This window comes from Sceloporus occidentalis, unplaced genomic scaffold (genome assembly GCF_023333645.1).
Source record: "Sceloporus occidentalis isolate IW3139 unplaced genomic scaffold, rSceOcc1.0.p SCAF_31, whole genome shotgun sequence".
Classification (NCBI taxonomy): Eukaryota; Metazoa; Chordata; class Lepidosauria; order Squamata; family Phrynosomatidae; genus Sceloporus; species Sceloporus occidentalis.
This window is the reverse complement of record NW_028317011.1, coordinates 6,167,156-6,192,705: the sequence shown is the minus strand read 5'-3', so window position 1 is coordinate 6,192,705 and position 25,550 is coordinate 6,167,156. Positions and strand designations below refer to the sequence as shown.

Below are 25,550 nucleotides of genomic sequence, written 5' to 3'. Positions count from 1 at the left end.
CCTAGTAGTTGTTGTGGCCAGGCATATCCAGCCACGTGCACAGCGGCAACCCAGATCTGGTGAATGTTTGGCACCGTCAGCTGCCAGATGCCCAGTCCGGGCCTGGTGGGGGTAGTATGTAAAGAGCCATCTTTATGGTAAACGTGGTGCAGCCACCATGTCAGGCAATGGAATGTTCCTGCTGATGTATCATTTCTATCATATGTTATCTATCGTATGTTATTGTATGTATCTATTGGGGCCATTTGCAGTCACTGAGTGATCTTATTACAGAACAGAGCTATAAACTTCTGACATTTAGTGACTCCAGTAACCATGGAGAAAACAGTGTTTTATGTGCAATATTATTTGTTAGCGATCTACAATTTATTTATGTTGCCAGTGCTCAGTTAGCAATAACACATTGTATCTAAAAGGATTTTTGGAGAGACAATCTTTTATAGATGATTAAAAGAAAACAAGTAAGGTGACCAGGACTAAGCAGAAGCTACATGATGTAAATATTTTTAAATCATAGAAATACAGAAAACATAATAATTATTAATGCTAATGTGTAAAAAAATTTTACTAAATAAAAAAAAAAGAATTAAAATAGAATTATTTTTTTTTTGGCTTAGGATTTCTTCTATACAGTAGGTAACGCTGCTGAACAATCACCCAACTTATGTTCGGCAATATTCCCTGATTACACGAATATTCCACATACATAGTTTTTCAAGATCAAAAACAACATGGGTTTTCCTCAGGAAGATCATGCCAAACGAATCTTATTGATTTCTTTGATTGGGTGACTAAAGTAATTGATCAAGGTGGTGCAGTAGACATTGCGTATCTGGATTTCAGTAAGGCCTTTGACACTGTGCCACATAGAAGACTTATAAATAAATAAATGACAATGCAGTAGAGCAGCAGGTAATGCTAGCAGAATGCTTGGTTGTATAGCGAGAGGTATTAGCAGTAGAAAGAGGGAAGTGCTCATGCCGTTGTACAGATCACTGGTGAGACCTGGTGAGAAAGTTCAGTGAAGGGCTACTAAAATGGTTCATGGATTACAGGATAGACCCTACCAGGACAGGTTAAAGGATCTCAACCTATATAGCCTGGAAAAAAAACGGGACAGGGGGGATATGATAGAAACATTTAAATACTTAAAGGGAATTGACATGATAAAGAAAGAGAGTTTATTTAAAAGGAGAAATACTACCACAACAAGAGGACACAACCATAAACTAGAGGGGCAAAGGTTTAATGGTAACATCAGAAAATATTACTTTACGGAAGGGGTAGTCAATACATGAAATAGCCTTCCAGCAGGAGTGGTATATGTTAATACAGTAATGACATTTGAGCAAGAATGGAATAGGCATAAGGCTAAGCTAGATATAGGATAAGGACAGATACTATGGAAAGTATGCAGAGGTTGGGTAGACTGAATGGTTCCTTTCTGTCGTCACTTTCTATGTTTCTATGTTTACATGACTATCCCACATACATAGTTTTTTATGTTCTGGGGGACACACATCCATCCCTTACATATTACCCTTTTTAATATCACTGGCTTAAGGGGCTTAGGATAGTGAAGGGTTTTTTTTATATTTGTTTACATATAGTGGTAGCGCTAAAGGATATTGGGGCACTTTTCCAGTGCAACAAGGATTGAGATCCCATTGGTGATCTTAGTTGTACCTTATGGGAGTGACATCACTGTGCTCCGATAACATTTTCTATAATTATTTATGTTTTTATTTCTATTACATTGCGGAATCTGCTAGTGCAAAAAATGTATGTACATATACGCACATACAAGACATACATATATGCCTTAATGTCATCCTGACAATGTTTTTGAGGATGTGTATGTACATCTATATGAATGTTAGGAGGTTAATGTATGCTTACTCTGACATTTCAAATGATTTTGATAAGCACATGTAACATGCTGCCCTACATTATGTGGGATATATAAAAGAGAATCATTCTGTTATGCATCCTGCATACTATACTGTAGCACACACAGTATCTCAAAAAAATGAGTACAACCCTCACATTTTTGTAAATATTTTATTATATCGTTTCATGTGACAACACTGAAGAAATGACACTCTGCTCCAATGTAAAGTAGTGAGTGTACAGCCTGGATAACAGTGTAAATTTGCTGTCCTCTCAAAATAACTCAACACACAGCCACAAATGTCTAAACCTTGGCAACAAAAGTGAGTACACCCCTAAGTGGAAATGTCCAAATTGGGCCCAATTAGCTCTCTCCTACTGGTCACTGGAAGTTCAACATGGCACCTCATGGCAAAGAACTCTCTGAGGATCTGAAGAAAAGAATTGTTGCTCTACATAAAGATGGCCTAGGCTAAGAAGATTGCCAAGACCCTGAAACTGAGCTGTAGCATGGTGGGCAAGACCATACAGCCGTTTCCCAGGACAGGTTCCACTCAGAACAGGCCTCGCCATGGTCGACCAAAGAAGTTGAGTGCACGTGCTCAGTGTCATATTCATAGGTTGTCTTTGGGAAATAGACGTATGAGTGCTGCCAGCATTGCTGCAGAGGTTGAAGGGGTCAGCCTGTCAGTGCTCAGACCATATGCCGCACACTGCATCAAATTGGTCTGCATGGAGGTCATCCCAGAAGGAAGGATGATGCCCAAGAAATCCCACAAACAGTTTGCTTAAGACAAGCAGACTAAGGACATGGATTACTGGAACCAAGATAAACGTATTTGGTTCAGATGGTGTCAAGTGTGTGTGGCGGCAACCAGATGAGGAGTACAAAGACAAGTGTCTGGGCTTGCATGAGTGCTGCCGCCACTAGGGAGCTACAGTTCATTGAGGGAACCATGAATGCCAACATGTACTGTGACATACTGAAGCAGAGCATGATCCCCTCCTTTCAGAGACTGGGCCGCAGGGCAGTATTCCAAGATGATAACGACCCCAAACACACCTCCAAGACGACCACTGCCTTGCTTAAGAAGCTGAGGGTAAAGGTGATGGACTGGCCAAGCATGTCTCCAGACCTAAACCCTATTGAGCATCTGTGGGGCATCCTCAAACGGAAGGTGGGGGAGTGCAAGGTCTCTAACATCCACCAGCTCTGTGATGTCATCATGGAGGAGTGGAAGAGGACTCCAGTGGAGACCTGTGAAGCTTTGGTGAACTCCATGACCAAGAGGGTTAAGGCAGTTCTGGAAAATAATGGTGGCCACACAAAATATTGACTCTTTGGGCCCAATTTGGACATTTCCACTTAGGGGTGTAGTCACTTTTGTTGCCAAGGTTTAGACATTAATGTGTGTTATTTTTAAGGGAACAGCGAATTTACACTGTTATACAGGCTGTACACTCACTACTTTACATTGTAGCAGATATAATAAAAAGATATAATGAAATATTTACAAAAATGTGAGGGGTGTACTCACTTTTGTGAAATACCATATATGTGCTGATCTGCAAAATGTGAAATGTATTTATGTCCTATGAAAAAAAATCTCCAGTGTGGTTACTCTAGCTGGGTAAAGGAATTATCTAGAAGGCCACGAAAGTTCAATGAACAAGGCATTCATCATGAAACAATGTTTTATTCAAGTTTTCATGTTCACCGAATTGTTTCAAGTGGAAATTGAGCATTCCATTCCTTATAGCTGATAGTCAATGTCATCACATTACTTCAGGAACTTTAGTCATTCCACATTACAATACCTGGAAACCTTCTTAATGAGCTGACCCTGAGATTTTTGGAAATATTAATTAACACCCCACTCTGAGTATTTTATGTAGTGACTCGCCAAATGGCTCTATAACTAATCCTTATGGAAACCTTAACGGGTTGTTATTTAATGGTACATTTAAATGGCTTGCCTGTATTTAAGCAGGGATATCAACCATAACATAGCGGTAGCAGAAGTACCATTTTGGAGTCTAAGATATGATAAGAGCGGTGTAGAATAGGAAGGGGTCAGTTCCTATACTATCTGGTCCTGAGAATCTACCCCTTTACCCTGTGATTGCGAGTCAACCCCTAAGAGTTCCCAAGATATGCTTATTGCTGCTTTTCCTTATCTAAGCCTGATACCGGAGCACCTCAATAGGAGACACCAAATAAATGACAGAAAATTTGAGAGATTACACTTTGCTAAAATGTCTTTGGAAATTGTATGCAGTCTTTTTTTTTTTAAGGTGGATACTGTCCTTGTATTAACATGGAATGTTCCACTGAAGTGACAGCTATACAGTTGGCTTGTTAGTCATTTTTACCCCAATAATATTTGCAATATAACCTAAACCAAGGATAAGCCCACATTGCATTATAGAGTCCCCCCACCTTTTATATATAGAAACATATGGGATATCTATACAAAGTGATTATGGTTTGAATAGTGGTCTTATTACCATAGCGACCCATGCAAAGTTCCAATCAGCAGGACAGTTCCATTTGTTACTACGGTGATAAAACCCCTTTTCAAACTTTCATTGGAATACATTTTTTATAACTGACTTGACACATTTCTATGTAGAAACCTGCATAAGGGTAGCTAAGGGGTAATTCGTAGACTTGGGCGCCGGTACAGTCACTCTTACAGACCTTTTAACTTCAGATGCCGAAACATGGCCTGGGGAGACCATTGGCTTTGGCGTCAGGCGTTAAAGGTCTGTAAGAGCTCTTCATTGGTTGGTGCCAGAGGAGCTCCCTGCCGGCGACCAATACAGTCACTCTTACGGACCTTTAACTCCTGGTGCGATCCTACGGATTCCCGTTAACCCCTGTGATGCTATGAAGACTTAAGGTAGTAAGATTTTTCGTGTTTTGCTTCTTCGTCTTCATGTACGTTTACCTGCCTCCATATTAGTTTATTCTGTATTTGGTTTGAAGAAGCAACATTCGTGTTCGTTTTCTTGTTCTCCCGAATAGGAAAGTATAGTAATTATTTAGCAGATATGATGTGGCAAATGTGACTAATGAACCCACTGCAGAGGGAAATCTGCCATGTTAATTATGTGGATCCTGCATAGAATTTGGGGAAAGATAATTACCAACTTAAGTTTTACAGTTTCCATGACTATATTAACAGATATTACAGCTGGAAGACCATTCCACTTATCCACCACCCTCTAAAGGTGGATCAACCAGTATTGAGAATGATTCAAATGCCAACCCTCTCTGTAGATGCATAACATGGTCTGAAATAGTGCATGAATAGGAGATAGTGTTCTTCCCTTATTCAAATAAGGTGCTTATTATATTATTAAAATGTTCAATGCTTTTGGATCCCATGGCATTTGAGAAATGGAAAACCTTAAATATATGCAACTGTCCAATTATGAAAACATATAAAATAACAAATAAATAGAAAAAATACTTAGAAAAAATGAGTATTGATTTAATGGTACGAACTGACGCGAATGAGTACAGTACAAAGGCGCACTGAGTATGATGAGTGTTACATCTCTTTCTGAACTATACGACCCCGAGAATATGCTACAAGTAGATTCATTTTAACAGTAACAATAGGCCATTCTCAGTGAAGCTGTTCACTTTCTCCTTTTGATACATTAAATCAATGAGTGTTTCCAGTACTTATATATCAGTCAGGATACATAAAGTCCTTGCTACTTCATCCTTTTTAGTATTGTTCCTGCATATGTCTTCCCGACCATTAATACTCAAGGATCTCATCATCTTAAACCCAGACTGCTGAAGAAATTAGAATAAAGTTTCTTTATGCTCTGAAGCAAACCCAGGAACCGTTTCCTTACTCAGTGGGACATTGAAGCTCCAGGCTACTATTTGCAGGGTAAGGTTCCCAGCAATTCCTCTGGTTATTTATTTTTTTTAACAATAATGTATAATGTTGATTTCAAAAAATGATTTCTCTTTATATATGTAAGTCTGGCTTATTTTTGTGGTACAGGAGTATCCATAGCCCTGGTAACAGAGAAGTGGACAAGGACACAACATGGCATGTTTTGAGGTGAGTGCCAATAAAACTGGTTAAGTGATCTATAGAAGACAAATAGCAGAATTTAACATATTGCGCAGGATCAGAACGATCATATGCGGATATGGCATCACTTTGTATTTGATTGCCTCAGGGGCTTATTCACTAAGACAGGAGTTTAAAGTGACTTTTTAAGAGATTCGCACTTACTTCACTGTACATTATGAATGACCCAAGCCTTACAGATTCCTTCTTGAAGGTTTCAGCTCACCCTGCATATTGCATAGCTGAAGATTTAATTATGCATTATGCAGGGCTAGCATAGCCCTCAGGTAGCAGGACATTTCGGATATCCCTTCATAATGCATAGTTTAAACCTTAAAGGTATAACCGTGACTACAAACCCCTAGGAGATGATCAGACCTGAGCTGAAAACTAACTGTTTTTATAGAGAAACAAAGCAAGAATTCAATGCATACCCAACAATTATAGAGCGCCTATTGTTTTCAAAGTAAGGCTAAGACTGCCTAGAAGCACAAAGGAGCAAAGGTCCACTCACTAAAGGGTTAATTTTATATAAATATAATAATAGTATGATACAAATCATTGATTTTGAAGGACGGGGACGGTCCAAGTGAGCTTCTGCTTCAACAAGGGCAGAGCCTGTATAATGTTTAATTAACCTGGAGAGATCTTATGCCGCCTCTCCTATTTAACTATGTATTATGTAGGGTCAGTTTACCCACTTCTTGCAGGAAAGGTTGATGGTATTAGCTCCTTTTATTGAAAAAAAATATCAGTTTAATGGATGCACAAATTCTGTAAACTCCAATCACTGCCCTGCCAGACGGTGATGTATTATAGCGGTATTATATCAGCAACCAGAACCTACATGTCTCTTAAAACAACGTAATTTCAATGCACATTTTCAACACTATTTGTTCAGAGAGAGAGAGAGAAAAAAGAAAATAGTGTTGCATAGAGCTAGTGCTGAAATGATACAGATCCGTAAGGTTTATAGTAGATGTCATATGTCCTGAAACATAAATTGTTAAACCAGTGTTCCATTTCCATACTTGTGGCTCATATGAGTATGCTTTTGTATATTGCTTATTACGATGACGCTGCTTGCACTGGAAGGGCTTTGAATGTTTTTGAACATTTAGTAGTGAACCTATCTCTTTTCTATAATGTCTAACGCATGTCTGGCTCCTTTAAGACTCTTTTAAGGCCTCCCATTAATCACAGCTGTGATTATTTAATTTTCACAATGAGAGCTGATATTTTCAGTCTGAGCTGCTTGTTTGCTAGGCGCTTGCGTGGGAGTCAGTGAGAGTGGTAACAATGGTAAAGAATCGTTATCCAAAAAGGACTTTATTCTATTAATGTAATGTCTTTCCTAATTCAGGATAGCTGTTTTTAAAGGTTGTATTTTATGATGAGGTGTTGCTTATCTGGACTGTTTATTATTTCCTTTTGGCTTTTTTTTCTTCCTCTTACTGGAGCCTGATCTCTGAGTTTCTGGGGCTTTTTCATGTAATGTGTTGTAAACTAAAGTCCTGTACGATGCCACAACTTGCAGATCCCTTTAATAATGTTTCTGTGCTGGAGGTCCTATCCTCTCTAACGAAGATTAGTTCCTTTGTTTGGTACTAAAACACAAGCATTTTGGCTATATTTCAATTTACTACTGATTAACATAGAATTAACTGTTTATAAACAATGGGTGTATATTCATAATTATCCTTCCATTGATCTTTCTGCTAACCACCTGTAGCTCTATAGGCAAGGCTGTGGGACTTGTTCCTAACCCCTTTTTCTCTTGGTTTATATATTTGCTAATTTAACTATGTAGTGCATCAGTGTTTAATATATGAAACTTGAAGGGCTCTGTAGTTGCCAGACATATTTTAATGCATAATGGAGTCAATGTTGTCTGAAAGCCAATGCAATTATTGTGCATGCTGTATAGTGCAAACTCTGAATGGGAGTAGTGGCTATTGAACACAAAAAAGCATGTATATACACTATGGCAACATGATGTATAATATCAGGATTTACTTCTGGGAACTTTGTCCCATGTGCTCTTCAGTTGCTTATTATAAGCTAATTTGGTGGCCCTTCAATAACATGGGATTTTATAAATTTGGTGTATTCTGTAATGATGCATTAAGAAAAACTGTTTTTGGCTTCATAGAGGGAATGCATCTCTATACATGTTGGCCAAGCAGGAGTGCAGATGGGCAATGCCTGCTGGGAGCTCTACTGTTTAGAGCATGGAATCTATCCAGACGGAATGATTTCTACTGAGAAGGGCCTGGTCGATTCTTCCTTTGGGACATTCTTCAGTGAGACTGGCTCGGGAAAACATGTGCCTCGAGCAGTATTTGTTGACCTAGAGCAAACAGTTATTGGTAATGTACCATAAGTGTGTGTGTTTTGTTTGGGCCCCCCCCCCTTATTTCTCATGCCTATATCAAAACATGATTGGTAGATGCTTGTAGGTATTCTACAATTGTTACCTATTTATCCCTATTGGTTAGTACACACATACTTTGTATAAGGTTCTTAAAGCAGATCTGCATTTCCTATTTCTAGAGCGATATGGATGATCTAGACTTTCACTCAATGTTCCGGAGAGCATTTAGAGGATGGTTATTAAACTGATCACATTTAGCTTGTAAACCAATCGGGAAAGACTGTTTATGATGTATATAGCTCGGAGGCAAGAGATGTGCTCAATTAAACACTTAATCCATTTGCTGCTCTGTAGATGTACAGGTGAGGTAAGAGGCTCTTTAAGGCGTACCTGCTCATTATGTGTCAAAGCAGCAGGGACTTCTCAGAGAGGAGAAGCAAATGGAAAATTATTTCAAAACTATTATATAAAATAGAAAAAGGAGATCCTTAACCAAACCCCTTAGGGCAATAGTATTAAAAATAAAATGGTACACTGTAGGGTAACTTATAAATGGATGTGAACCTCTAGAGCAAACAAAATCCTGTATGAGGGCATTCCTGGAATCGGTTGATATGGCTGAACATAAATTGTGTTATTACTCGGCAGTGGCACCTTCTGTTGTGTATTAGCATCATTGCTATTCTGTGTGTTTTTAGGGTTTTAAAAGAAAGCCCAACTGGTCCTGGGGAAAAATGTCTAATTTAAGTGCAGCTTGTAGCAGGGTACTACAGGAGTTAAAGGAATTTAAGTACAGGCTGGAAGCTTTTTTTTTCTTTTTTTCTTTTTTCAGAGAAGGAAAAATTTTGGCACACAAGGTCATAATCTAAAACTAGAGTCGGAGGCTTAGATGTAATGCAAGGAATTATTGCTTTACTGAGATGTGGGACGTAAATGGAACAGCCTCCCATCAGAAGTGGCACAGTGAGGGTATTTAAACATATATGGGATAGGCATAAAGCTGTCTGTTTTTTTTAATCAGGGGATGCCAGTTTAGATGGGCTGAATAGTTATCTACTTTCAAATTTCTATGAATTCTCTAAAGGACCAATGTTTAAAACAAATGTGTATATTCTTTTCCAACCCATCAACATTGCTTCTACCCACAGGTGAAATCAGAACTGGAAAATATCGCACCCTTTTCCATCCAGAGCAGCTAATAACTGGGAAAGAAGATGCGGCAAATAATTATGCTCGGGGTCACTACACCATTGGAAAGGAGATTGTGGACTCTGTGTTGGACAGGATCCGTAAAATGGCAAGTAGATTACAAATAGACTGTTGTGTGCCTATAAATCCCATGATTATATTCTAGCATAAGCCGCCCTGTGCAATTCTAACTGCACACAGTCTGCTGTAAAATGGGCTACATTGGCCTTGCATAATGAGTTAAATCGGTGCCCTCTAACAAAAGACCCCAAAATGTGGGGAACTTAACAGGGAGGGACATAGTAAATTGGGGATATGAAATGCAGACCAGAACCATTCAGTTCTTGTAGATTGTGCAAAATGCAACCCATATTTTGTGTACTTTAACTTGTGCAAATGAGAAATGGGGATATCAAACAATGCGAAGTTTGAGTGTCATAGTATAAATGGCAGGAGCAGATCATTGGTCCTGGTGACAAGACTAATGTCTTTATACATAACTCTTTATGTATTAGTAGAATTTGCTTTGGGAAATGTTTTCATAATCATTCTAGTATCTAAGTTTAATTTTTTTATGTTGCCTGTCTTGCTTTCAGGCGGATCAATGTAGTGGCCTCCAAGGCTTCCTGGTCTTCCACAGTTTTGGAGGAGGGACTGGCTCTGGCTTCACATCCCTGCTGATGGAAAGGCTTTCTGTTGATTATGGGAAGAAGTCCAAGCTTGAGTTCTCAGTCTATCCTGCTCCACAAATCTCCACTGCAGTGGTTGAACCATATAATTCAATCCTTACAACCCACACAACACTTGAGCATTCGGACTGCGCCTTTATGGTGGATAACGAGGCCATCTATGATATCTGCAACCGTAACTTGGACATTGAACGTCCATCTTATACCAACCTAAACAGATTAATTGGACAAATAGTGTCTTCCATTACAGCCTCATTGAGGTTTGATGGTGCTTTGAATGTTGACCTTACAGAATTCCAAACCAATTTGGTGCCATATCCTAGAATCCATTTCCCACTGGTCACCTACTCGCCCATTATATCAGCAGAGAAGGCATACCACGAGCAGCTGTCTGTGCCAGAGATCACCAATGCTTGCTTTGAATATTCCAATCAGATGGTGAAATGTGATCCAAGGCGTGGTAAATATATGGCTTGTTGCCTTTTGTACAGAGGTGATGTGGTGCCCAAAGATGTTAATACAGCCATAGCTGCAATTAAAACCAGGAAGTCAATCCAGTTTGTTGACTGGTGTCCTACTGGCTTTAAGGTGGGCATTAACTACCAGCCTCCAACTGTGGTTCCAGGAGGGGATTTGGCTAAGGTCCAGCGTGCTGTCTGTATGCTGAGTAACACCACAGCAATTGCTGAGGCCTGGGCAAGGTTAGACCATAAGTTTGACCTAATGTACTCCAAGAGAGCCTTTGTCCATTGGTACGTTGGAGAGGGAATGGAGGAAGGAGAATTTTCTGAAGCTAGGGAGGATATGGCTGCCTTGGAAAAAGATTATGAAGAGGTTGGGGCAGACTCTGGTAATGGTGAGGAGGAAGAAGAGGATGAATATTGATTCAAAATCACATGAATTAGAAGTAGAATCTGTGAGGCTGTGTAAGCTGTCATGTTAAAGGGGGAAAACAAATAAAATGCAATGTTGAACCTAAGATCTGTTCTGTAACTTTAATCATGTGATGGTCTTGTCATGTCTTCTATCTATGTGCTTGTATATAATCTTGTTTACTCACTGAATTCTAATAAAGATGAACAACCATATTATGTTCTTAGTTGGCTCAGGCTTTCCTTTTTTATGGAAAACGGCATCTCTTTAAAAAATAAACTTGTATAAATTATGAGTTTAGTCTATAGGGTCCATCTAGGTGTAGGCTAACATACATAGCTTAGCTGAATAGTATAACATGACATTCTGGAAATGCGTAGTCCTGTCTCAATCCCTAAAACACACTTTAGTCAGTGCTGTGTCCAGTAGTGGCATGTGATTCAATGGAAGCAGCCCAAGTAGTACAATGTGATGTTAATTGAATAAAAACTACAAAAACTGGGTACGGTGTTTCTGGAAGCGCTCAAGCTTTGATATTTGGACCCTGTTAAAGTACAATGAAACTTTGTATACTATGTCTTTGACCGTATAAAGTTAAATATTTAAAACCGATGTTTTTGTCTTTGATTTAGTATGCCTTGTCTGATGTGTGGGGTAGCTATGCTTCTGAGTGAAATAATAAATAGTGCAGACACTCCCAAGCACATCTTCGGTGAAGCAAACTAGAAATCCAACGAAAGTATTGTTTTCTATAGTACTATTACAATAGAGAATATAAACTGGAAATTTAAACAAAGTGAGACTGCTTTTGTACAGATTCAAGGAAACTAAACTCCTGAGAAAAGTTGGTGGTAAGTGAGAATCTGCCAGAATGAGGTAGAAAATTGCAGAGAATAGACGCGCCATGGATGATGAAATCCTTGAGATGCCTCGTCAACCAATTTCTTTGCAAGAGTTACGAAGCAGAGGCTGGTTAGAAGACTACTTAGAGGGAAGAGATATAAGGAGGTGCATTGGTGTTAGTGTGGGGGACAACGTTTTTGGAAGGTATGAGAAGCCAGTGAAGGTTATGGTGCGAATGGATTTGAGTGGTAAAAAGAGGGTGTTAGTATTGCATGCAAAATGACAATGTATTGCAAAGGACAGGATACATTTGTGATACATTATTTCATGGGTAAACATGGAAGGGGGAGTGAAGGAATCAAGGGTAACACCAAGTTCAAACTTGGGTTTTTGGCCAGCGTAAGGAATGCTTGACAGTCTGGCCACTGCACTGTGCCCAAAGTATTTCGAATTTGCCCTTTATGGAGTTGGGTAAGTGCCTGCATTAGGGTAGCAAGCCATATAAATTTGGTCCAGTCAGTGAGGATGAGGATTCAACCTTTTTCAGAGTAGTGCTGCCTACGTAACACCAAAAGTGAATGATATACAACATGCATGCGAGCAAAACCAGATCTATCAGACCTATCACATATATATAGGTGTTTAAAAATCTTTAATAAAGTTTTTACAACAAATTATTGTCATGTCAATTTTTTGTAATTAACAATTTGTAAGAAAAAATGTTTGGGTTCAGCTGTGCGTCATATCTAATGTCACACTCATTGTATAAAATGATTTTATTCCTTTGAGAATGACGTGTAGATTATTGTTTTTAGTGCTTTTTTTTCTAAATTACTTTATTTGACCACTAGATGTCACTAGCACTTTATTTAGATTTATGCTGATATGGCAACAGGTTTGATATATAAGATATTTTTGACATTTTTATGTCCTTACTTGATTCTGTTACATTATTATTGCACTGATTTGTAATTTGTTGTACATTATTTGGTCATTCAATGCAGAAATAGAATTGTTTTTTCTCGCTTTCTTTGTGCAGATAATATGCATTGTCACTTTAAGATTGAGATGATTATGCTCACCTTTTTCTTTTACACATGATTGTTAATTGAGATTGATCTGTATATAAGAACTGACCTTTGTATTGCACTTTTATAGCTTAAAAGAAAACCCTATTGGGTTGAAAAGTCGCCACTCGTGTGGAATTAAAACTACACCAATTTATTCACATTGCTGAGAAACCTCGTGATTCTTTGCTATAAAGCCGTCTGGTCCTAGGCTTTCTAGCGTAGTAAGCAAACCATGTCTCTGGTGCCTCAATGCTTACATGCACTTGAGAACAACACCCTAGGCAGTTGCCTACACTGCTTAGATGGGGCCGGTCCAGTGGTGAGCAGAAACATGAGTCACTCAACCTCTGTTGGGCACTAGCTGCAGCTGGTAATGTGGCACATGGGCAAATGCCTCCATGGGCCTACCATCCGAGGACTAGGTTGACTGACCTCTGGCCAGGCCTGCAGTTAAAATGAAAAGTGTTTCACCTTAACTATACATCCTTATTGTCTGTGAGGTTTCACTGTTGCCACTATGTGTAGATTATTGTTACTGTGATATTGCTGAGGGAAAAGGATGTGCCACCCGGCAGCTAAAATATCAGTAAGGCCATTTTTGTTGCTTTAGTTTTATCTTTTTTGCTGCTAGTTCATTTATCATGTTACATTATTCATAGGCCTCCAGAGCCTCTTGATTTCTCAAGTCCTCTAGGTTATCGTTGCTGTAAGGCTAGGTTTCCACTTGTTTTTTTTTAGCTAAAAACACCCATAAAAACGCCAATAGCGCCACCTGGCGTTTTTTTAGTGAAAAAACGCAGCAGCCAGATGTTAGCTGTTTTTCAATAGGAAATCGCACGATGCCATATCCACTTGGCGTTTTTTTGTTTGGCGTTTTTTCAGTCCTCTTTGGCGTTTTTCTGCTTTTTTGGGCTCTGTGGCAGTTTTTCAAAATCGCAGCATGTTGACACTCTGGCGTTTTTTGCAAGGAAATCTTGGCGTTTTTCTCCAATAGAAGTCTATGGGAGAGAGAAAACGCCATGAAAAAGCCATGTGGGTTTATTGCCTTGGCGTTTTTTATGGCGTTTTTCCAAAGTTACAATGCAGAGGATGGACCCAGTATCTGTGTGTCCTACGAGAAATAGGCTGGAAACAAACAGTTTCACACAAAACAAAGTTCATATTGAATTCTACACCATTTGGAACAAACATGCCATTACAAACAAACATACGCGACGCATCAACTGGATCCTGCGTGCCAAAAGCAACAGCAAACAATTTGCACCATCATTTGGGGCCAATCTTCCTAGAGGAGCAGACATTCGGAATAAAGCAGGCCTTACAAACCACAGAAAAGTGACAAAAGGGTCCGCCGGGGCGTTTAAGTAGAACTCTACCAAGTAAATGACATCAGGGGGCAGATACTTGCCATTTATCCTAATCCCTTTTAGCTGGGTGAAACTTCTAACTTGTAAAGGCTGTAAAAACTGCCTAAGGTCAAAAAAAGCAATTTCCACAGAAAGGCTAAAACGCCAGAAAAAACTCCAGAAAAAAACGCCAAAACGCAGGAAAATGCAGTGGCAGTTTTCTTGGCGTTTTTCATCAAGAAAAAAAACGCAGGACAAAAACCCAAGTGGAAACCTAGCCTAAGTAGCACTTATTGAGCTAATCTACAGCTTGTTTTGTGCACTTCTCTTTGAGCCAATATCAGTTCACAGAGCCTACAAAATTGTTCTGTACATGTATGTAAGTGGAAAAGTATTAGGACCAAAGTACATAGACAAACCTCAAAGTACATGTACATATAAAATGATATCCTTGGGGTTCACCAACTACTGCTATCCCCACCTGCTTTCACAGCATTTAAGCTTAGACCTAGGACCCTCCAAATTGACTGCACGATGTTCCTAAAAAATGAATCATATATGTCATTCTGCTTCTGACCCATCAACATCCCCTTGTATCAATCCAGACTATCTGGCTTCTTGCCCTTTTTGTCTGGACAGCAGTTCATTGCTACATAAAAGAAAATAGTAGGGAGGAACTATATAACTCCAGTAGTTTGACAGCAGTTGGTTATATGGGTTGGAGGGCAGACTTGCCAGCAACAACCCATATTGTCTAGACACTTTTGTGAATCACAGTATTGCTGTCATGAAACCTATATGTTCTATAGCTGCCAACATTATGGAGTTTGCCTGAATAGTCCTATGGTTACACTGTTATGTAAAGGGTTGGTAGAAGTGAGCTGTTACATGGGTAGAACGTCCTATGACATCATGTCATGGCCCAAACATTATGGGTGGACCTGTGTGTGGTACACATACTGGGCCCAGGAATATTGTATGGTGTTATCTAATAGAATGAACATATCACTATAAAACAGTGTTGTGTACACTGTGCCTTGCACCTCACCAGCTGCACCTTCCCACTAGTATTCAGGATACTTGAAAAAGCCAAGCTGAAGTGCGAAACGCGTTGTATGTAGAGGAGCAGAGCTGACTTTGAGAGACTTTTTTTATTTGTTTATTTTTTTTATTTTTTATTTATTCAAATGCAAACCTGCAGTCCTATGGGAGCCTTTCTTAGCATCCTAATGTAAATAATAATAATAATAATAAATATATTTGTTATTAACTCTTCTCTGCCTCCATTGAACAGACATCCATCTTGAGGAATCGGATCCATAAAAGGAAGAGCACAGTTACCCTAGGGTCTTAATTCCATGCAGTAGACTGCTCAACAATGAGTGAATTGCCATTGCCCACATATAATTGAAATAATTGGACTATATTACACTATATATATATATATATATATATATTGTTAGGTGCCATTTTTCAATTTTTAACACTAAATTGATTCAATATATCTAATAAAATGAGCAGATGGCTCATTTCACCTGGAAGAGGTACAAAAACTGTTTTGAATGCAGCCCTGCAGTATATGTTTAGTAACTGTTTAGCTACTCCATTCTATAAACATAATTATAAGATAAAGAGCTAACAATTCGCTTTTTCCAGTTCGAACACTATATTGCATTTTATGGATACTCAATAAGGCTTTCGTTATGTGTTGTGTGTATCCCACATTAAACAGCAATCTCTTTGGTCAGAAAAAAGCTCTGGCCCTTTAAGGATTGTTCCTTTTTGCTTGACACAGCTGAAGTGGAAGCAAAATTAGTGTTAGTGTTGGTGTGATTTGCAAAGCTGCAGCATTTTGTATACCATGGTAAGTTTTGAATGTATAAACCAGTTCTATCTGGCAAGATTCACAATCATAAATAAGAGGAAAACTAAGGAAATGGAAAGTTTTGAGTTCTATGCATTTAGGAAGATCTATAAAACTAGATTTCCCAATATGGTTTATACCAATTGTATTTATCCTAAGAAATGCTGGTAAAACTTTGATAAAATATTTGATTAGCTCTGTTATTAAACAGAGGGATTATGTAGCAAAATGCAACTTTATCATAATTATAATAATATGAGCATATTTTCCATAGTACTCTGGAGATTGATTCTCAAAAAAAAAAAACGTGTATTTTTCTGTTTAGTTGTAGCATAGAGCAGGATTACATTTATAGGGATTTCTACATGGTTAGAGAAGGGTAGATCTCTAACTGTATGTCTTTAAGTATGTTTAAATGTATATTGTAAGAATACACAAAACTGACCTGCACATATTGAACCTTCTTGAGGCTGTCAATTTAAACTGAATCACCATTACAGGTTAAATGAAAGTTACCTAAACTGAGATCCACGGCATTTTAGCTCTCAATATACGTTTAACTTTTAAAGTAGATCAGATATGTTCTTTTAAAATCTGTGTTTCTTGGGGAAATGTATTGACTGTAAAAATTGGAAAGCAAACTTTATATATTAATCCTGTTTAGCTGAAGTTGTTTGTAAGTACAAGTTCATGGTAATGACATGTGGATGTGTAATTAGCTCCTAGGGACAAAAAAAGGCCAGGTACAGTAGCTCCAATTTAAGGCCCCATGAAACCAACACTAATAATATTTGCAATTATGACATCTGTAATTTCTTATGGCCAAGTATGCACAAATATTATCATATTTTCGTTAAAACTCTTTAAAGGGCCTTGTGTGTGGCTTAACCTGCGTACTATCTTTCCTTTGTTTATGTCCTGTTTCCAGGAGTTTGGTGTAATACAGCCCTAAAAAGCACACTAATACGTACAGAAAAAGCAGACAATGTGTTATTGTGTAGCATTCTTCTTATGAATGCCCTGCTACCTATTAGCTACAAAAAAAAAAAAAAGCAGTAATGGCTGGGGCTGTACATGTGGACTATGCCATGTAATACAGCTGGGATTGCGCAGATTTATCCCTAGCATGTGGTTTACCAGCAGCCTCTAGTGGACACGATAGGATTTTACATGCAACATTGCAATCACAATTGAGTCTTATGGATTTACCTACTAAACAGTGAAATTTGGTTAGTTAAAATATTTAAGCTAATTCTCTTCACTATGTATTATGAAGGACCAACCACAGTAAGCCTCTTCTGCAAGATGAAGTGAGGGTTAGTCATGTTTAATATGTGTAATACATAATGTGTAATACATAGTACATACTACCCTTTGATCTGAAAAATGAGTGGTAGTTGGAATGAGATAACAAAGTCATATTAAAACTCTTATAACGGCTCATCCTGACCGTTCTTCGAACCACACTACCCTAAAAATTGGATTTGGCCACGTGGATGCATAGGGGTGCTTGCCGTGCTAAGTTGAGGAATGTACAAGGAGCAAGGATGTCATATTAAGAGTCCTTGCAGAGAAGAACATTTAAGAGGCAGCCGCGGCATTGAACAATATATCTGGTTCGCAGTTTAACACTTTTTATTTCTGCGCAGAGGGAATGTATATCAGTCCATATTGGCCAAGCAGGTGTTCAGATAGGTGGCGCTTGCTGGGAACTATACTGCTTGGAACATGGAATACATCCTGATGGAACCATTGCTGCTGATGAAGCCAATTCTTCACATACTTTTTTCAGTGAAGCAGAATGTGGAAAACACATCCCACGAGCGGTCTTTGTAGACCTGGAGCCTTCAGTCATAGGTAGGTTATCTCATTATCAACCATTAGATAGCTAAACACATATCAATGTGTCTGACCAGGTAAAATAGAAAAGCATATGTTGGCCTATTTTATTATAGTAGAATTGTCATTCCTTAAAAATAAGAATTAATTAATAAGCTACCATGCCATGGGTTTTAATGCTTAAATGTTTGCTAGATTTGTGTTATAAAGTAAAAGTCTAGTACAAATTAATCATTGAAGTGCACGATACTGTGAAGCATTTATTCTTCTGGCACCAGTATAAAAAAGACAACTATTTTTCTCCCAAAATTTTCTTGTCAGCTTGTTGTTTTTTTTGTTTTCTTTTTGTTATTTAAAAGTCACGCTTAATTTAAGTTGCAAAAAGCTTTGAATAGTCTTTAAGCACTAATTTCTGCCATCAATAAACAGTACAATGGACAACATTTTTTGCCTGAACAGAATGTCTCAAAGCAAGTTATTGGCAGTGTTTAATGGTCACATACTCCAAATACTCACCTGCTTGTACAGTTAAGTTATAGGTTCAGGCAACCAGGTTTAAGATGGTTGTTGCAAACCTAGTTCTACTTATGTCACTAAATGTTGTGGTTTGAGGTTTGGAGATCTATTCTCTGATGCTGTCTTTATATCATCTATATGTCACTATTCCCTTGTCATGCCTGAGATCAGGAATTATTTTCTTACCACTGGAATGCATGCATAAAGTATAGAACTTTATGCAGGTAACGTTTTTTCAATGGGGAGCCAATGGAGGGACTGTCATATTGGTACAACAGAGGAAGCATGGCAGGATAAGAACATCTGACAGATGAGTTCAGGATGGGTTGGAGTGGTGAAAAACTGGAGAGGGGAAAGCCAGTAGAGAGTTGCAATAGTCCACATGGGATATTATAAGATGGATAAGCATTTTAGCATTCTCTTATGTGAAGGATGGATTTGAGAGATATTTCAAAGGTGATGGTGGCAGGATTTGATGAGTGACTGGATATGATGGGTGAAGTAAAGCAACATCAACATATATTGTGGAATTGTCAACAGTGATGGAGTTCCAGGAATTGGGTATAGAGAGACAATGAAATAATCAGGTCACAGGTAGGGGGGATGCCATTCAGCATCCAATTTCAGAGAGACAGGTAAGTTAGAAGAACGGACAAGAGGTGAGGAAAAGGTAGATTAGCATTTTGTCAGCATAGAACTGGTACTGGAATTCAAAAGAGGTTAGCTGTCTGTGAGAGGATGTATAGATAAAGAGAACATAGTCTTGAAGTGCCAGAGAAGGAGATGTTAAATGTACAGTCAAAGAGTAAGGATTTGAGCCAGGAGAGAGCCATGTCATGAATGCCATGAGAATTAAGGGTTTGCAGGTGAAAGAAGTGGTCATAGGTGGCAGAGAGATCCAAAAGGATAAGCAAAAAGTAAACTTTTGTTGTATCGGTGAAAAGATGGTTAATCTTTTTCGTCAGGGTTGCTTCAGTAGTGTTGTGGATAGAAACCAGATTATAGAGGAGAGGTTTAGATGAAAGAAAATGGGTTACATGTTTGTAGGTTAAACGTTCCGGTAGTTTGGAGAAAGCCTGAGAGACATACTTTCACACAGAGGCAACCATTGTAGAGGTCCCACATAGGATGGTAACACTGAAATTGAATTAAAACTGGATACATAACGTAAAACTTGAAATCATTTCACATGTTCGCCTTATTACCAATATTAGTTGTTGCACCAACATTGGAAAGCAGAAATGTTTAATTAGGCTGATGGCTGTACATGTGGACAATGTCATGTAATACAGCTGGGATTGTGCAGATTTATCCCTAGCATGTGGTTTACCAGCAGCCTCTAGTGGACACGATAGGATTTTACATGCAACATTGCAATCACAATTCAGACTTATGGCTTTACCTATTAAACAGTGAAATTTGGTTAGTTAAAATATTTAAGCTAATTCTCTTCACTATGTATTATGAAGGACCAACCACAGTAAGCCTCTTCTGCAAGATGAAGTGAGGGTTAGTCATGTTTAATGTGTAATACATAGTACATACTACCCTTTGATCAGAAAAATGAGTGGTAGTTGGAAAGAGATAACAGTCATATTAAAACTCTTATAACGGCTCATCCTAACCGTTCTTCGAACCACACTACCCTAAAAATTGGGTTTGGCCATAGTGCAACGTGGATGCATAGGGGTGCTTGCCGTGCTAAGTTGAGGAATGTACAAGGAGCAAAGATGTCATATTAAGAGTCCTTGCAGAGAAGATGACTTGAGAATTAGTCATGTTTAATGTGTAATACATAGTACATACTACCATTTGATCAGAAAAATGCTTTAGTAAAGGAAAGACACTCCTTCCTCCAACTACTCTGCATATGTAATTACATGTCATCTAAAGGGTTTATTCACTGAGTGGTAGTTGGAAAGAGAGTTTGTAGGTAAGTTGCTGTTTCCACTTTTCAAGGGGCTTCCACTGCAAAATGAGCTATTTGTAATGAAATTTAAAGACCCAGCCCTTCATTGTTAATAATGAACTCAGACTATTAAAAAGTACAATTTTCATGGAGAGAACTTTCCTACTTTACTGCAGGATGCTGAAATAAATGTTCAAAGGCTAAGAGACACACTTTGTTCTGTATTTTTCTTTGAAAATACATCATAATTTGCAGAGAGTCTTATTACATGTTTACTATTGCTATATTCACACTATAAATATTAAATAGTTAATAGATTATTGTTGTTTCATGCTTTTTACATTACATTTTCATGTTTTTATTGTATCAACCGCTTCTTGAATAATGAACCTTCTGAAAAAAGCTTTGTGTGTTATGCTTTTAAATAAATGTATCACATAGCAAAATAGTTAATTATTGGCTAGAGCAATATAGTAACCATTATACTGAAAACTAGTATATGTGGCAAAACACTAATATGTAGCAATAGTTTCTGAAACTTAAAAAGAAACAGTAAACTGAATTTAACTCTTAATTGATCACAGATGAAATTCGAATTGGGAAAACTCGTTCTTTGTTCCATTCAGAGCAACTTATAAGTGGAAAGGAAGACGCAGCAAATAATTATGCCCGGGGGCACTATACCATCGGCAAGCAACTGATAGACAGGGTTATGGATCGTATTCGGAAATTGGCAAGTATTTATAAACTTGCCGGTATGAGTTTTATGTATTCAAACTTCTTTCTTGTGACTCTAATAACTGGCAACATAGTCATTATACGCAACAAAGGGTGGCTGTGAGAAATGCATATTGTCTGTCTATTTTACACACAACTCTTCATTATGATTGTCCTCTTCTTCTAATGTGTATGCTTATTTGATTGATACATTATGGAATAGAATATGGAATCCCTTGGCCCAGTCTTCAGATGGAAGTTGGTCACTAGATCTTGGAGACCTTTGCATTTTTTTTTTTTATCATGGGCTACAGCAAAGTTATCCAACTATAAGTAGCATACTGTTTATGTACTCTGATTCCATATTAGATTTGACATATCCCCATCATTACATATCTTTATATATCCCAGAAGACTCTACATGGGGTATAGTTTTCTCTAAAAATAGTAAATACAAGGTAAAAAGCTTATAATGACCTTTAATTCCAAGGTATCTAATTTCTTCTTGAATAATCTGGTTTTGCTTATTTTATACAGGCTGATCAGTGCCAAGGACTTCAAGGATTTCTGGTTTTCCACAGCTTTGGTGGTGGCACAGGGTCTGGGTTTAGTTCTCTGTTAATGGAAAAGCTGTCTGTGGATTACTTAAAAAAGTCTGTACTAGAATTCTCAGTGTACCCTGCTCCGAGAATCTCATCTGCTGTGGTAGAACCCTATAATGCAATACTGACCACTCACAGCACATTGGCGCACTCCAACTGTGCCTTCATGGTGGACAACGAAGCAATTTACGAACTCTGTCACCGTAACTTGAACATTGAACGGCCATCATATATAAACCTTAATAGACTGATAGGACAGATTGTGTCTTCTATTACTGCCTCTTTGAGGTTTAGTGGAATACTGAATGTAGATCTTGTTGAGTTTCAAACTAATCTTGTGCCTTATCCTAGGATACACTTCCCTCTTGTCACCTATTCACCTATTGTATCTGTAGAAAAGGCATATCATGAGCAGCTATCTGTGCCAGACATTACCAATGCCTGCTTTGAACCTAATAATCAAATGGTTAAATGTGATCCCCGACATGGTAAATATATGGCTTGTTGTCTCTTATACAGAGGAGATGTGATGTCCAAAGATGTTAATGCAGCCATAGCTGCAATTAAAACCAGGAAGTCAATCCAGTTTGTTGACTGGTGTCCTACTGGCTTTAAGGTGGGCATTAACTACCAGCCTCCAACTGTGGTTCCAGAAGGGGATTTGGCGAAGGTCCAACGTGCTGTCTGTATGCTGAGTAACACCACAGCTATTGCAGAGGCCTGGGCAAGGTTGGACCATAAGTTTGACTTGATGTACTCCAAGAGAGCCTTTGTACACTGGTATGTAGGAGAAGGAATGGAAGAAGGAGAATTTTCTGAGGCAAGAGAGGACATGGCTGCCTTGGAGAAAGATTATGAAGAGGTAGGGACAGAAGCAGGTGATAATGAGGATGAAGACGAAACAATTTGATATGCACAATTAAGTGTTTAAATGCGTGTTCTTTCCTTTAGCAATGAAAGACCATTCCTCACCACTGCAAATGCATATTTGATATCCAGAAATTAGTATCTTGATCTATTTTTTTTCTATTACAAAAACAATGTGCTTTTTTATTTTCAATTGTTAATAAAGTATTATCACATTAAGTATTTTCACTTATTTGTAAAACATCAAAGTATTACAGCTGAACATCTTCCATGTATTTCTATGCTTCATGGCGATGGCTACATTGAAGATAATTGGAAGGATGGGTAAATTATTTAAACAATACTGAAGTAGACATGTTTCTAGATTTATTAGGAATCTGGAATCTGAGTATAAATAAGTTATCATGAAAGTTAATAACTATTGTGCCTTGGAGAAATCGTATACCTTGCATATGCAATATGTGTGTTCAAACACTAAATTCACACACTTGACAGACAACCAATTGGACCACTCAACTAAACTTGTGATTTATTATGGCACTTCTTACAAACCATTGGCTTGCTTGACCACTTCTAAATGCTCCTTTTCCTGACACAGTAACTGAAGGTCTGTATTCCATTAATGCTGTATAGGTTAAAGGCTCCCAGATTATGTCACCCGGGCCGTGTCCACTTGCTTGTTCACAAGATGACTCTGCAACAAAGAGTCAATATCAGGCTGTGATGCAATGAATTAAGATAATTTCTATTCTGTTTTTTTACTTATTACATAAGTTATGGTGGGTAAAAGGTGATGGAAACCCTTTCACTTAAATTTAAGGGGTAGTAGAAGTATTATTAAACACTCATCTACAGATACTTAGAAACGCAGCCTTGGTAGAACTTATGTCTGGTACTTACATGACATTTAGGGCAGGAGAGGGCCTAAAATAGGCCTAAGCATTTAAAGCACACCAATATGTAAGGTATTACATCTTCTTTAATTGCAACATAGGCCCATAGGCACATTTGGGCTTTAGATAGAAGGATCTGCAACAGGGGAGACTTTCTTGGTGGAATTAGCCAAATGGCTAATGATTTAAGTAAATTAGATGAATGAAGAAGAGTGTAGCACTGCAGTATAATTTTGATAAATGTAGAAAGTTGTAATTTTTTTGCTTCCACAAGTCTTATTCCTGTTTACTTTGGGGGCATCTACCTAAATCCTGGGTGTGGTGTTGGGCCTCCCTTATTTCTACCTTTCTTTTCCTCTGCCACTCAAGGTTCCAGAAACCGCAGTCTCGTATACCCTGCCACTCCTCTTGCCCTGGTTTTACATTTGCTCTCTGGAATGCACTGTGTGTAATAAACTAACAGCCATACATGACCAATTCACCTCTAGTTCCTTGCATCTTCTCGCTCTAACTGAAACCTGGCAAACCTCTTGTAACACTGTCTCTCCCACTGCTCTCTCTTATGGTGGCGTCCACCTCACTCACACTCCCAGACTTGATGACAGGAAGAGTGGTGGTATAGGCTTCCCCAACTCGACCTTTTCCCCAACTTGCACTTTTCAACCTATTCTCTCTGCTTCATCACTCTTTCACCTTATTTGAGGTTCATGCTATCTGGCTTTCCCACTTCTTCTTCTGAAGTCACCCATGGAGGCTTCAACATCCCATTAGACATGGAGTGTTTCTCCATTACCAATTCTGTGGGAATTGTTGCCTTTTCATCCAGTAGAGGATTATTTGTAAAGTCAGGCACTGATGTTGGATGAGAAGGCCTGGGTAGCAATCTCCATTTCACTTGATTCCAAAGGTGTTCAATGGGGTTGAGATCAGGGCTCAAGTTCACACCAAACCCGTCCAACCATCTGGGTAAGGTTATTGAGTGTGGTAATTTGCACCCATTCAGCCAAATGAGCAATGGCAATGTTGGACGAGAAGACCTGGAAGCATACAGTCGTCTAAATTTGCATGCTGTAGAATTTACCCTGAACGACAGCCCCAGATCATTTTCCCTCCTCCACCAACTTTGCAGTAGGAACCAGATTTGTACATCAGACTTCCAGATAGTGAAGCGTGATTCGTCACTTTTTAAATTAAAATGGATTCCACCCATTGCTTAACATTTCTGAATGCATAAACAGAATCCACATCCATGGACTAGTTTGTTTACTTACCTTCCTTGTAAGCAGGAAAGCTGGAATGATTTATATATACATTTTCATTGTAAACAATCAGCCTTTGATTTCCTTCTCTTCTGTCGTGAAGGCGTTTTGAAAATTCCCCTTCGGAAATGAAGGTTTCTTCTGTAGCAAGCCTACAAAGATTATTTTATACTATCATAATAATCCACACTTGATTGTTATGAATTATTATGTAATAAGAATAATACAAACACAAAGTTGGTTATCTATAAAAGATACAAAAGAGCATCATCTCTACAATGCTTAATATCACACTTCCAACATTTATATTTCAGTTCCTGATATATCTTCACTTTGAATATGTCAGATAAATATTTTTTTTGTTCACAGATTTACTTTTTGCATTCTCTAAAATATGGACTCAAAATGATTTATAAATTGCTGCAGTTGATATTTTGCATGTTTTTTTGTCTTCATGTCTGTGACACCATGATCAAAACAGATACCTACCATGGTATGGAGAAACATATGCAGACATCCATGCTCATTATACAGAAACAATATCGACTTTAATATTTTTCTATTGTAATTGCTATTTCTTTTGCTATTGGATTGATGGAAATCACTAAATTATAAGTCATTTAAGGGAAAACATCTAACCACAAGTTGGTATCTCATTTTTATTCTGTTATGCCCCAAACACCTTTTTTTTCCAAATTAGTACAATAACAA

General features: G+C 38.2%; 2 protein-coding genes across 2 annotated transcripts; both read left to right on the top strand.

Annotated features, from left to right (window-relative positions):
* Window positions 1-8,184: 8,184 nt before the first annotated feature.
* Window positions 8,185-11,126, top strand: LOC149298768 (tubulin alpha-1D chain-like). The gene is made up of 3 exons (XM_089487010.1): window positions 8,185-8,359; window positions 9,513-9,661; window positions 10,149-11,126. The coding sequence occupies exons 1-3, from the start codon at window positions 8,185-8,187 to the stop codon at window positions 11,124-11,126; spliced, it is 1,302 nt and encodes a 433-aa protein (XP_089343136.1).
* An 892-nt stretch (window positions 11,127-12,018) lies between these two features.
* Window positions 12,019-22,730, top strand: LOC149298767 (tubulin alpha chain-like). Its single transcript, XM_089487084.1, has 4 exons — window positions 12,019-12,222; window positions 17,887-18,094; window positions 21,086-21,234; window positions 21,756-22,730. The coding sequence occupies exons 1-4, from the start codon at window positions 12,019-12,021 to the stop codon at window positions 22,728-22,730; spliced, it is 1,536 nt and encodes a 511-aa protein (XP_089343210.1).
* The last annotated feature ends 2,820 nt before the right edge of the window (window positions 22,731-25,550 follow it).

Bases quoted from the DNA above. Each gene is read 5' to 3' on its own strand.
- LOC149298768 (XM_089487010.1), top strand. From the start codon at position 8,185: ATGGGCAATGCCTGCTGGGAGCTCTACTGTTTAGAGCATGGAATCTAT. The intron at 8,360-9,512 runs GTAATGTACCAT...TTCTACCCACAG, and splicing joins CCTAGAGCAAACAGTTATTG to GTGAAATCAGAACTGGAAAA. The intron at 9,662-10,148 runs GCAAGTAGATTA...TCTTGCTTTCAG, and splicing joins TGGACAGGATCCGTAAAATG to GCGGATCAATGTAGTGGCCT.
- LOC149298767 (XM_089487084.1), top strand. From the start codon at position 12,019: ATGGATGATGAAATCCTTGAGATGCCTCGTCAACCAATTTCTTTGCAA. The intron at 12,223-17,886 runs GTATTGCATGCA...ATTTCTGCGCAG, and splicing joins GTGGTAAAAAGAGGGTGTTA to AGGGAATGTATATCAGTCCA. The intron at 21,235-21,755 runs GCAAGTATTTAT...TATTTTATACAG, and splicing joins TGGATCGTATTCGGAAATTG to GCTGATCAGTGCCAAGGACT.